This window comes from Canis lupus, chromosome 3 (genome assembly GCF_011100685.1).
Source record: "Canis lupus familiaris isolate Mischka breed German Shepherd chromosome 3, alternate assembly UU_Cfam_GSD_1.0, whole genome shotgun sequence".
Lineage (NCBI taxonomy): Eukaryota > Metazoa > Chordata > Mammalia > Carnivora > Canidae > Canis > Canis lupus.
Genome location: NC_049224.1, coordinates 65429046 through 65442511, shown reverse-complemented (window position 1 = coordinate 65442511; position 13466 = coordinate 65429046). Strand labels below are relative to the sequence as shown.

Below are 13466 nucleotides of genomic sequence, written 5' to 3'. Positions count from 1 at the left end.
CTTTGGATGCAGGAACCTGATCTTGTAAAGTTAGCCGCACCCTAGGGAGGTATATGGTATGGTGGCTGGTGAGCCAACTATGAATCAGACTACTTATAGTCTTCATCTATAAAAAGGAAATGATAAAATTACTCACCTCAAGAGGTTATAGTGAAGATTAAGGGAAGTAATGATATAATGTTCTAGCATGTAATTGCTTATTGTATATCAGCTAGAACCTTTTTAAAAAAATAATTCTAGTACCCAGCAAAATGGCCAGTTCTGTACACATCTTCCCAACTTTGCATTTGGTCAAGGTCAGGTGGCTTGAAACCGGCCATGATGGGAGGTGTTTTGGTTTGGTTTTTTTTTAATCATTCATCATCAGGGAAATGCAAATCAAAACTACAATGAGACATCACCTTACACCTATCAGAATGGCTAAAATAAAAAAGACAAGAAATAACAAATGCTGGCAAGGATGTGGAGAAAAAGGAACCATTGTGAACTGTTGGTGAGAATAGTAAATTGGTGCAGCCACTGCAGAATACAGTATGGAGGTTCCTCAAAATATTAAAAATATAACATGATCTCATAATTTCACCACTCAGTATCTACCCAAAGAAAACGAAAATGTTAAATAAAAAAAAAATACATGCACCCCCATTGTGGGAATATTTACACCAAGAAAATTGGCAAAACTACAAACTTGAACCCTTTTCTTGAGAGCTGAACCAGCACATTGTTGGATGCTTTGTGGACATTGCTTGGATTGGCCTAGATTGAACTGATTTCAGTTGAGAAGTGAGTTAAGGCTACAGGAAAACAAAAGCACAAGATGAGAGAAAAAAACTTCTCTGCATAGGAAAAATAGAGGAAGACCTTGGCCTTGGCATGACTGAAAGGTAAAAATAGAATCTGATTTTTTTTTTTTTACTCTAAGCTAATACTGACTTCAACATATTATTTTACCCATCACTTTCACCATTGTCTCTAAAAAAAGCATCAAAAATGCTGAGTGAAATAGTCACTAACAAGCTTTAGTTCCATCAAAGCTCCGACTGCTCTAGGAGACAATTTCAAAGGCTAGTTCTCTTTGTGAAGAATATGTCTGAGAAGATACAGATTATAATGAGTTACCTCAGATGAAAAAATATTATTAAAATCTAATATTGCAGAACAGAAAAAATAGTGTGATACCTTAACAATACAAGAAACTTTATCATCAAACATTAAAGGGAAATTAAGGGAGCTGCAAATGACACAAGAAAGCAGATATAAATACCCGTAAATTGTATCAATAGTTGGCCATGGTAAGCCAGTAACATAAGAATACCTCTGTCTCTTTTGGAAGTCAAGAAACTATTTCTAAGTTCTTTGACAAAGATTGTGCTATTTCAAAGAGTGAATGAGAAAAAAACATTAAGAAGTCACAACTTTAATAAACTTATATTAATCAACTTTATATAAATTAACACATCCAAAGGCTGAAATACCTGAAATTAAGCTTATAAAGACTGGTTTTCTAGTTTAGCCAGTTCAAACCCTTCAGTATAGGGAGTGGGAAGATTCCTTTAAGACAGAGAGTCAAAGCTGTCTTATACATGACAAAGGGTTATTGTGTGATGTTCTCCTGGCACTGAACTAACTGAAGCATTTTACCCCAATGACCTGCTTTGCCTGTTGAAGTTCATTATGGTCATGCCTTTCTTTGCTTTCAATGAATTGCTAGAACCCCATTTGCTTTCATTAGCACATAGATTACCCAAGACCTAAATCCTTCCTTCCATGAACAATCTAAGAATTCTAGGGGCTTGCTTGGCTCAGAGAGGCCATTCCTACTCCCAACTTAGGTAAAACATACAAAACAAAATCTTTGATTGTCCACCCTTCCCACTGATTTAGCCACCAAATGGTGACACTGTTGAACACTAGTCATGCACATTCCAGTAGAGGCTTTTGTAGGGTATGCTCTTGTTGACCCCAGTAATTCCCCCTTACTAAGTTTCAGTATAATAATCCTTTTAGTTCACCACAGTGTGTTTCACCACAGTCCCCCAAAGGATATCTGCCCTGACAGAATGACCAAAAGTAGACAAGCTTGCAGCCTCATTTATATACTATACCAAAGCCACCACCCCAAAATCCTTTAGATTTTTTTGCCCAGATTCCCCCTTACCTCCTGGTCAATTCCCTTCTGTGATCTACCATGTCCTTTCTTGATGACAGGCTTTCAACCAGGCCAACCCTATAGTTCATGACTAATTTCTCTAAATTTGCATCATGGAAGAGAATTGGACCCCTGGTTCCTTCCTTCTAGAAGATGATAGGTGCTTTAAGCAAATAATCCCAACACTTCTCCAGCTAAAAATCCCTGAGAGGAGAAATCATTGAGCTACTACCAAGGGCCTCCTTGTATGCATGGCACTTGAGTGACTTCTCTCAATAAATATCTCCTTCAAAGTGACTTGTATCTCTATCCATATATATAGATGTGGCATTTTTTATAAATTCCGTCTCATCACGCACAAGCACTTTGTTGGAGAACATAAAGAACTGTGAGAAAACTTAGAAATAATGGAAGATATTTCATTTTGAAGATGAGAAGACAAGCTCAGGGACTCCATCTGATTAAGATCATACTCTATAAAATGGTGGTTATCAGAGGAGGAGGGGGAGAAAACAGATGATGTTTAAGGGTACTAACTTATAACGAGCATTAAGTAAGTCTTAAAGATCTAATATAATGAATATATGCAATATTATTGTGCTATAATTATGTAATATAACAAAAACAATCATATTACAATAGATAAATATATCAAGTAACACACTTTACACCTTAAACTGCAACAATGCTACATGTCAAATTTACTCAATTGAAAATAAAAGATCCTACTCTAATTTAACAAAAAACTGTCTCACTCTGTGCCCAAGATATGGTTTTCACTACCTTGTGATAGCATCATATTTTGGATAGCCAACAAATTCAAAAAACCATTTCCTCCGGATGGGAGGGTGGATGGCTAGGGCAAAATGAAGTTTATCTGGGTGACAACCCCATCCACCTTCTTGGTCAAATTTATCACCAGTATCCACTTCAATAACTTTGAAAAGACTTCTTCCGATTAGCATTCCCAAAGGCTTGAGAAGAATGGTAGGGAAAGCAAGATAAAAACAAGATTTTTCAGTCACTGAATTTCCATAAATGACATCATGAATTATATATTGCTGTTGCTAAGGAGACGTGAGAAGTACGTATCAGAAGGAAACAAAGAAATTGATTGCATCGAAGATTAGTAGTCGCAGGCTTTGGAGAACCATTCTGCCTTTTGAGTTGTTATGATCAGTTCTCTACAGTAACAAAGACATGTCAGTCTTCCAAAAATACCCAATCATTTACCCATTCAACAGAGAACAAAGAAAAGATCAGTGCAGTACTCATAACCCTCTTCCCTTTCACAGCACCCTCTTCCATTTCCATAGGATGACGGACCCTTTTCCCGCCATATTTGCCAAGAATATTTACCACCTCTCCTTGTTTATTCCATGAAACCACACCCAATCTCCAGAATTTGAAGATTCTACCTTGAAAATTTTCAAATAGGAAATGACTCCTTTCTCTAAGTTAACAACTAATTTCCAGTCAGTGAGTAATTTTTTTCCTGAAACTTCCACTCAGTGGAAAACAAATGAAGAAGGAAAAATTTAAGTAAACAAATCTGCAAAAGAGGCCACGACACACAGAGATGGAAGCACCTCTAAACTTACCAAAGAAAGCGGGAGCTTAAGGTTTATCTCAAACAAAACTGTAATTCTGACCGGCCCCTGATTGAGCCTCACCCCATGAATGACTTCCAGGGCCTCTGGCTCTTTGGGACTAAAGGAGAAAAATTATTTTTAGCACAACTGTTTGGAAACCTCTGAGAACTTGGATCTCTTTTTCTGTCTGGTACCAAAGCAAGTTTTTCGCTGAAGCTCTCATGAAAGATCCTCAGTCTCTTGTGGATTTAGAATCCTGGAGCAACCCACCAACCCAGAGCAAGGTATGGTGTTTACTCTTTTTATAGAACTTTGGCAAATGTAGATGCAGTGGCCCGTTTCATTACGGGAGTTTCTGAATTTATTAAACAGACAGCTCTGTTAGAAAAATCCATGAAACTGAAGGCCTGGGTTCAAATCTCTGGCCTGACACTCGCTTTGTGGCCATAGACAAGTTACCTGACTTCTTGAGACATCAGTTCCCAGTGCAACCTACCACTAAAGGGTCTTTTGGAAAAATGATATGAACTTAACGTTGCTCTGTAGACTACAAAATGTTTGCCAAATGTCAGCATTTTTTTTTTTTACTGTTGTGCCATCATAGCACTTTACATAAAGCAGCCAAAGCTTTAAAAATCACAAGCTGTTCTTGAAGGAAATATTGATGAATAAATATTTTCTTCATCCAACCTTTGGTGAGCCTCTACTGCAGCCTAGCCTTGGTCCTAAATGTTGGTGGTACAGAGTTTATCTTTTGGTGGAGAAAAAGCAATAGATAGTCATAACCCAGTGTGTTTGTGAGGTGCTGCACGCTGCACAGTGACAGAAAGGAAGGTATTCCGTGGCCAACCGGAGAGGCAGTTCTGAGGAGGAATACTGGAGCCCAAGGACAGAGCTGAGGAACCACACAACAGAAACAGCTAGGATATGAACACCTCAGGTCCCCACCCTGTCTTGCTTACTCCTAGTGAGAAGGACCGAGACTGCTATTATGAAATCTCTTCCTCTGCAGGCCAAGGATATGTCGTGTTTTGGTCACCCCTAGTTACCTATCTTCTTCCTAATGACTTCCAGGCAAAATATATTCTCAAGTCAAATTAATAATCGAGTCCAGCCCTTTGTCATGAAGTAATATTACAGTTTCCCTCACATGATGTGGGAGAAAATTTGAGTGTTTGGAGACAAAAAGAGCTCAGTTCAAATCCTGCCTGTGCCATCTTTATGGCTGTCTGGATGTGAGCCCTCAGTCTCAATTTTCTCATTTATAAAATGAAGATAATATCATCTACTGCATAAAAGCAGTGTAAGGATGAAGTAAGCAATGTTTGAAAACACCCAGCACAGTAATAAAAATACTAGTATATTCCTTGCATCCCAGCATATCTTGCTTTTTTCACTTAGTATTTTTTATTTTGGTAAAATATACATAATATATACTTCACAATTTTGAAGTGTACAGTTCTGTGGCAGCAAGTATATTCACACTGTTGTACAACCATCACACCATCATGTGTCTCCAGAACTTTTTCATCTTCACCAACTGAAACTCTGCATTCATTAAATGTTAGCCCCCCCACCCCTCTCCCTAGCCTTTGGCAACAACTGTTCGACTTTATGTCTCTACGACTGTGACTATTCTAGATACATCATATAGGTAAAAATCATACAATATTTGTCCTTTTGAGACTAGCTTGTTTCACTTAGCATCACGTTTTTGTGATTCCTCCAAATTGTAAAATGGGTTGAAATTCCCTTCCTTTTAATGGTTGAATAATATTCCATTGTATGTGTGTACCATATTGTGTCTATCCATTTGTCTGTTGATGGCAGCTGGGTGGCTTCCACCTTTTGGTTCTTGTAAATAATGCTGCTATGAGCATGAGTGTACAAATATATGAGTCCCTGTTTTCGCTTCTTTTAGATAAATACCCGGAAGTGGAATTGTTGGATCATATGATAATTCTAGATTAAATTTTTTGAGGACTTAATTTACTGTTTTGCACAGCGGTGCAGCATTTTACATTCTACCAACTACAGTTTTTTTTTTTCCAGCTTTATTGAGCTACAAGTGACATATAACATTGTGTAAGTTTAAGGTCTACAATGTAAAGGTTTGATACCTGCATGTATTGTGAAATGATTATTAAAGTAAGATTAGTTAACACATCCATCACCTCACATAATTATCATTTTTGTGTGCAGTAAGAACATTTTTTGTGTGTAGTAATAACATGCAGTAAGATGTATTCTCTTTCAATATACAAGACAATATTAATTATAGACACCATGCTGCACATTAGATCCCCAAAATTTATTCAGCTTTTAAGTAGAGGTTGAATTATTTCACCAGCATCTCTCCATTTCCCCCACCCTCCAGCTGCTGACAACCCCATTCTATTCTCTGTTTATATGAATTCAGAGTGTTAGATTCAACATGTAAGTTGAATCATACAGTATTTGTCTTTCTCTGACTTATTTCACATACTATAATGCTTTTAAGGTTCATCCATCATGTCATAAATGGATATCCTTCTTTTATGGCTGAATAGTAGTCCATTATATTTATAGCACATTTTCTTTATCATTCATTTGTCAATGGACATTTAGGTTGCTTCCATGTCTTGGCTATTGTAAATAATGCTGCAATGAACCTGAGAGTCCAGATAGCTCTTTGATATCCTGTTTTTATTTCCTTCAGATATATATGCAGAAGTAGGGTTGCTGGATCACACGGTAGTTGTATTTTTAATTTTTCGAGAAATCTCTATATTGTTTTCCATAGTGGCTATACCAATTCACATTCTCACCAGCAGTGCACAAGGGTTCCCTTTTCTCCATAAACTCAGCAAAATTTATTATCCCTTCTCTTTTTGATAATAGCCATTCTGACAGATGTAAGGCGATACCTCATTGTGGTTTTGACTTGCACTCTCCTGATGACTAATGATGTTAAGCATCTCTTCATGTACCTGTTAGCTGTTTGTATGTCTTTGTTGGAAAAATGTCTATTCAGATTCTTTGTCCATTTTTAAGAAGATTATTTGTTTTTTCCTGTTAAACTGTATAAATTCCTTTTATAATTTGGGTATTAACCCCTTACGTGATATATGGTTTGCAATTCTCTCATTCTTTAGGTTTTTTCATTTTTTTTAATATCTCTTGTGCTAGGCAGAAGCTTTTTAGTTGGAAGTAGCCCCATTTGTTTATTTTATGCTTTTGTTGTTTGTGTTTTGGTGTCATATCCAAAAATACTGTTGCCAAGACCAATGTCAAGGATCTTTTTACCTATGTTTTCTTCTAGAGGTTTTATGGTTTGGGTCTTATATTTAAGTCTTCAATCCATTTCAAGTTGATCTTTTGAGGGGTGTTAAGTTAGGGATACAATTTCATTCTTTTGCATGTAAATAGCCAGTTTTCCCAACACCATTTATTGAAGAGACTATTCTTTCTCCACGAAGTAAGTATTCTTGGCTCCTTGTCAACTATAAGTTGGCTGTATACATATGAGTTTATCTTATTTTTAAAAAAAAAAAAAAGAAGGAATCTCAATCCGTGGGTGCATTATCTAAAAGTTCAGTTTTTGCAATGATTTGTTCAGTATTTCTTCAAGTATTTTTCATGGCTAGTTTAGCAAGAACAAAGGATTCTATCACTAAAAATCTCACAAGACACTACATCCTTACGTTCATGCTTTACAAATTCAAAATACACATTCACACAAAGGCTGTGAAATCTAAAGTACCACAGAGTAAATAGAAGTTTAAAAAAACTAAAAATCTGTTACTTTGTAATCCCTACAGAAAAATAGAATCCATTAACATCCCAGGACAGATCTGTTCAAGATTAACAATATTTCCAGAGCTTTGATTTTCTCACTCCAAAGGAGCGTGGTGTTGGGAAAAAATACATTTTAGCACATATTCTACATAAATTTGCATATTCAATACAATCAAAATATTTTGTATGAGGAGTGACTGCAAATGTGTCTGAGGTTTCTTGCTGTAGTTCTGAAAGTGATCTAAAATTGGATTATAGTGTACGTTGAGCTGAATACTTCAAACTGATCAAATTTATAATGTGTAAATTAAATCTCAATAAATATTGCTGTAAAAAATATTGTAATGTTTATAAAACCATGACCCACATAATTTTGTCCCAGCCAAAATAACCGAGTTCACTACAAACCGGTGGGAGAGTGAGTGAAAGATGGATTATTAAATACAGGTGTTGAAAATATACAGTTGGATCTCTATCTCACACTTGTTATCAGAAGTATTCTAGGATCACCTGGGTTGCAGAGTCGGTTAAGCATCCAACTCTTGGTTTCAGCCCAGGTCGTGATCTCAAGGGTCATGAGATTGAGCCCTGCGTCAGGCTCTGTGCTCAGAGTCTATTTAAGATTCTCTCTCCCTCTCCCTCTGCCCCGTTCCCTATTCTCTCTTTCTCTCTTTCTCTCCTGTTCTCTCTCAAATAAATAAGTAATCTTCAACTGGAGAAAAGAAAGAAAGAAAGAAAGAAAGAAAGAAAGAAAGAAAGAAAGAAAGAAGAAAGAAGAAGAAAAAGATAGAGAGAGAGCAGAGAGAGAGAGCAGACGAGCAGACAGACCCCCCAAAAAAGAAGCCCCTCCCGACAGACAAAGAAAGAAAGAAAGAAAGAAAGAAAGGAAAAAAAAAAAAGAAAGAAAGAAAGGAAAGAAAATTCTAATGGGTCAAATATTAAATGTGAACAAGTGAAACAACAAAAGAACTGAAAATGGGAGAATTCTTTTTATTATCCTGAAGTGAGGAAGGCCTTTCAAACACAATAAATTGAACTTCAAGAATGTTGGGGTTTTCTTTTTTTAAAGATTTTATTGATTTATTTGAGAGAGAGAGAGAAAGCTTGCCAGAGATAGCACCAGAGAAAGCATGAGCTAGGGGAGAGGAGCAGAGGAAGAAGGAGTGAAGAGATTGACTTGGGGCTTGATCCCAGGACTCCAGGATCATGAACTAAGCCAAAGGCAGACGCTCAACCAAATGAGCCACCCACGTGCCCAAGAATGTTTTTATGATAAAAATATGTTTAAATGCAGGAAAAGGCAAACTGGGAACAAGCTATTTGCTGCTCAAGTAACGAACTATGTACAAATAAAAGAGAGAGAGATTGATTTATTGCACTATTGCTTATACAAGAATGAAAATATCCCAAATACTCATCAGTAGGAGACTAGTTAAGTGTAATGTATCTATATGGTAGATAATCTATAGTTTTTTTTCTTTTTGTTCCCACAAAACTCACACCCACCTCCCCCCAAAAATCTTTCTCCTTTCCCACAACTTGATGTTTTGTGCTACAGAGTGTTCTAGATGGTTGTAGAAGTCAATGAGTAAGACAAAATCCTTGCCCCTCACGGAGATTACCTTCTATCAGATAGAGATCTTCAATATTTTTAAAGCACAATAAACATAATAATTTAGTGACTTAGAGATGATGAGTACAAAGAAAAAGAGAAAACAGTAGAGCAGAATGGGGGGGTCAGGAGGTATAAAAGATAATTGTACAGTATAATAATTGGCTTCAGAGAGAGGGTAGAAAAGAGAGGGATGAGAGAGTAAGACATGTGGATGTCTGGGGCAGAGACTTCTAGACAGAGGGAAGAGACAGCATGAAGGCCCTAAGGTAGAACATTCCTGGTGTCTTTGAGAAACCCAAGGAATTCAGAGTGACTGGAGCTGGAGAGCGGGAAGGAGAATAGTGGAAGAAGTCAGGGAAGTAACAAGTGTAGATGCCTAATCAAATAGAGCCCTGAAGATGATGTACCATGAGGCCTTTGACTTTTCAGTAAAATGAAGGACCATTGCAAGGTGATGCCACTGTAGTTTCCATTATACCTGATACCTCTTTGTCATCCCAATAAATTGAGTCTGAAGACTCAAGTGGCCACTTACCACCATGCTGTTGTCATGCATCAGGAAGCATATCATATTGTTCCTCAATTCTGATGAGGATTATTAATGGACAATCATTTTGAGTGACTTTCAAAAATTTTAACTGGGAGGGGCACCCAGGTGGCTCAGTCAGTTAAGCGTCCAACTCTTGATTTTGGCATGGGTCATGATCTCAGGGTTGAGATTGAGCCCTACATTGTGCTCTACTCTGAGCATGGAGCCTGCTTAAGATTCTCTCTTCCTCTCCCTCTCCCCTTACCCCTACGTCCCTCCCTCTCAAAAAAAAAAATGATAAAATTCTAACTGAAGATGCTTCCAGCATTTAGACTACTATACAGACAATATTCTAATGCATTTGTCAATGAAAGGCAAACCATTTGTTTGATGAATGCATCGGTTTTAGTTGTGTTAGTCTTTACCTTCTTTGAGCACTTTTTAGCCTGGCTATTGGAAATGTTAATATCATTCTACCCACCATCACTCTTACTACAAACTTCTTTATAGACTGGTCCCTGAGTACTGGCGTGTTTGTGTTTTTCAGCATCTCCACTACAGTGCCTGAGATGCCACTGCCCAAAGTGCCCTCTCTCCACATAATTTCAAGTCCCTCTTAGAATCAGATCCTGGCCTTAGCTACAGAAGCCCATTCCATGTCTCTTTAAACACCTTTTTATGAGTATCTCATAAAAAGAGAGCATGAGTATGAGTATCTCATGAGCATGTTCTTGTCTTTCAAATTCCTTCTTAAAACCTCCTTTAATCAGTTTTTTACAAGAAAAAGCTAGTAATTTAGTCATTGTAGTTTGTTTTAACCATGTCAGAGGTATGGATAAAATGTTCTTTCATTTTCTTTCATCTGGAAGACCCTTGAAAGGGCTCGTATCTTTATCAGAACTGATGGGCTTCTCCAAAGGGCCTTAATCCCAGTCGAGCAATGGGATCACTAATTTTGAATTCATGCTACATTATAGCAGACAGTACACAGCAAAAATATTCTCCTGGATTTGGGGAAGGGGGGATATGGGAGGAGAGACATTGGTAACATGAAGATTTGGTCAAAGACACAAAGGCTATATTTGGGTAAGTTGCTTTAGTTTTTCACTAATAAGATTTCTAGGAATCAGACATATTTTGAACCACATGTGCACACTGTGTTTTTCTCAGTTTGTCATTCCTATGCTCTGGCAAATTTCTAGGTCTAATTCCAAGATGTTGCAATTTTCCCATGGGTATCATAAAACTGGTACAGTATGCCTGGTTAATTTTCTGATGTGGCTGTCAAGAAACAAGGAAACTCCATCCGATTGCTTTTTTCACATTTTATGATTATTTCCTTTGGGCGAGCATATGCCAGGCATATACATCAAGCATTGTTGAGATTTCTTATTAAAGCACATGTCCAACTATCCAAAAACTATTAATTTACACCACTCTGAAACCATGTGTATACAATCTCCCATCCAAGAAGCTGATAATCCTAAGGACCATTTAGCCTAGAAAATCAGATGTCCCAGCCTATACTGCCCACCTCTCAGTTTAAATGCCAAATGTCATGCTAATAAATGATCTGTCATTCTCAGGATCCTATTTGTGGAGAGAAAAATCAAGTCCTATTAAATCATAGCTGAAGAGACCTGTTGTCTGCTTCTCCAGGAGCACGTGGCACCATGCATGGTTTAATTTCACTCAGCTCTTTAATTGAGCCTTGGTGCTAACGGCTTAATGGTTCACCAGGGCATTATATCCTGCAGATTTTAAATTAAAGTTTGAGACCCCCCTGTAGGACAATGCACAGTACTCCAATTAACAGTAATTGGTTTTACACATGATTATCAAGTGAAAAACATGGTTTTCCTGAAAATGCCACTTCTTTTCTCCTGCTTTAAAAAGCCCATAAATTCAAAGGAAACAATCATGAATACATGCAAAGATTAGACATACAGATGTCTAGCATAGCATTTATACTGGCAGAAAACTGGAAGGAAATATCTATGATGGCAAATCGTGTACATAAAGGATAGTGGAGAAAAATGCAACTTTTTAAGAATCTTATGAATAATTTTTGACATGAGAAGATGCTCATTATATATCACTGTTAAATGAAAAAAGTTTAAAAAATACAAAGTGCCATAATATCAATTTTCTCCACAGCATCGAAAGACCAGAAGGGTGTATGTATCAAAATGTAAGTTGTAATTATTTCTAGTGGTGAGAATAATGTTAATGTTTGTCCTACTCATTTGCATTTCTAATTTCCTAAAAATAATGCATTATTTTTGCAAAAAGAAAGCCTCATTTTTCAAGATCCATCATTGACCCTACAGGAAATAATGCAACAAGTGCATTTATTTTGAAATTGTTTAAATCAAGCCTTCATCTCCACCAACCCTTGGGTGGGGCACTGAGAACTCTCTATCAGTAATACGTTCATAGTTTCCAAGGAAATTATGAGAGTAAACTGAGGCTTTCTACATGCATGGAGAGGTGAGCACTGGAGTGAGTGGTTGCAAACGCCTATTCTCATGTTCATTTATGCCAAAACTCTCCCCTGAGAGGGTGCATTTATGTCCCTGTGTTTCTTTTCCAGAGCCAAAGATGTTTATCTTGCTCTATGTTACAAGTTTTGCCATTTGTGCCAGTGGACAGCCTCGAGGTAATCAGTTCAAAGGAGAGAGCTACTCCCCAAGATATATCTGTAGCATTCCTGGCTTACCTGGACCTCCAGGACCCCCTGGAGCAAATGGTTCCCCTGGGCCCCATGGTCGGATCGGCCTTCCAGGACGAGATGGTAGAGACGGCAGGAAAGGAGAGAAAGGTGAAAAGGGAGCTGCAGGTAATGAGTGACCAAGTTCCCTAAACTCCCCATGTCTATGCTCAGTGGGGAGTCTGCTTGGGATTCTCTCTCCCTCTCCCTCTGCCCCTCCTCCACTTGTGCTTACTCTCTCCTTATCTCTCTCTCTCTAAAATAAATAAATCTTTAAAAATAAATAAACATCCCACATTCACTCCCACCTTAAACTACTTCCTTTCTTGCCTTTTCTAATGACAATTGCTCCTGAAATCTATTCTCTACCTTCCTTAATCGTGATTTATTGAGCCCTTACTATGCTTTAGATACTGCTCTAAATTCTTCACCTGCAACCTTATTTTACTATAATGACATCTCTTCTAGTTATCCTGTTGTACAGATGAGAACACAGAGCAATAGCATGGTTAAATTAATTACTGAAGATGGAAATTCATTGCTAGTGACCAGCAGAGCTGGATTCAAACACTGATGCCCATGACCACAGGGCTATTGCAGCTAGCAGGCGATGTCTGGATGTGCAAGGGCATGGATGGATAGCAGACAGATGGACAAGGAAGGGAAATGAACAGACGAAGCAGAGGCAGGCATCCCAAGAACCAAAAGCACACGTCACCCTGCTCTGCACTAATATTCTGAGCAAAGTTATATAAAGGACTTCTAGATTTTATTTTTCACAGATGAAATGATAATGGTACCGTATAGTCCACCTTTCCTAGCTCACCTCTTTCCCACCTGTCCTGTAACAGCTAAAAATTAGATTCTTACCACTCTTCATGGTGACACGATTGCCCCCTATGACTTCAGTAATTTTTACTTTTTTCCCCACAAATAAGTTGGCCCAGGAAGATTGCCAGATTCTGCAATCCTTAGTAAACCAAATTCAAATTATAGAGAAGCTTTGTTAACTTTAAAAGAGGAAGTGATTTGGCATCAATCTTTGAAAACAAGTTTCTGAGCGTAAAGGCTGGGACAAAAGATAGGAAGAGAAA

General features: G+C 37.7%; 1 protein-coding gene across 6 annotated transcripts in view; it reads left to right on the top strand.

The window, feature by feature from the left end:
- The window catches only part of C1QTNF7 (C1q and TNF related 7), a 106578-nt gene that overhangs the window by 84848 nt on the left and 8264 nt on the right, over positions 1-13466 (top strand). For 5 of the 6 annotated variants that reach the window (XM_038533348.1, XM_038533344.1, XM_038533347.1 and 2 more), the window contains one exon: positions 12256-12501. In XM_038533348.1, coding sequence (XP_038389276.1) covers positions 12264-12501 — 238 coding nt within the window. In that variant the 5' untranslated portion in view covers positions 12256-12263. Of the gene's footprint in view, positions 1-3555; positions 4026-12255; positions 12502-13466 lie in introns of those variants that run through there. The other variant, XM_038533345.1, reaches the window with a different exon arrangement.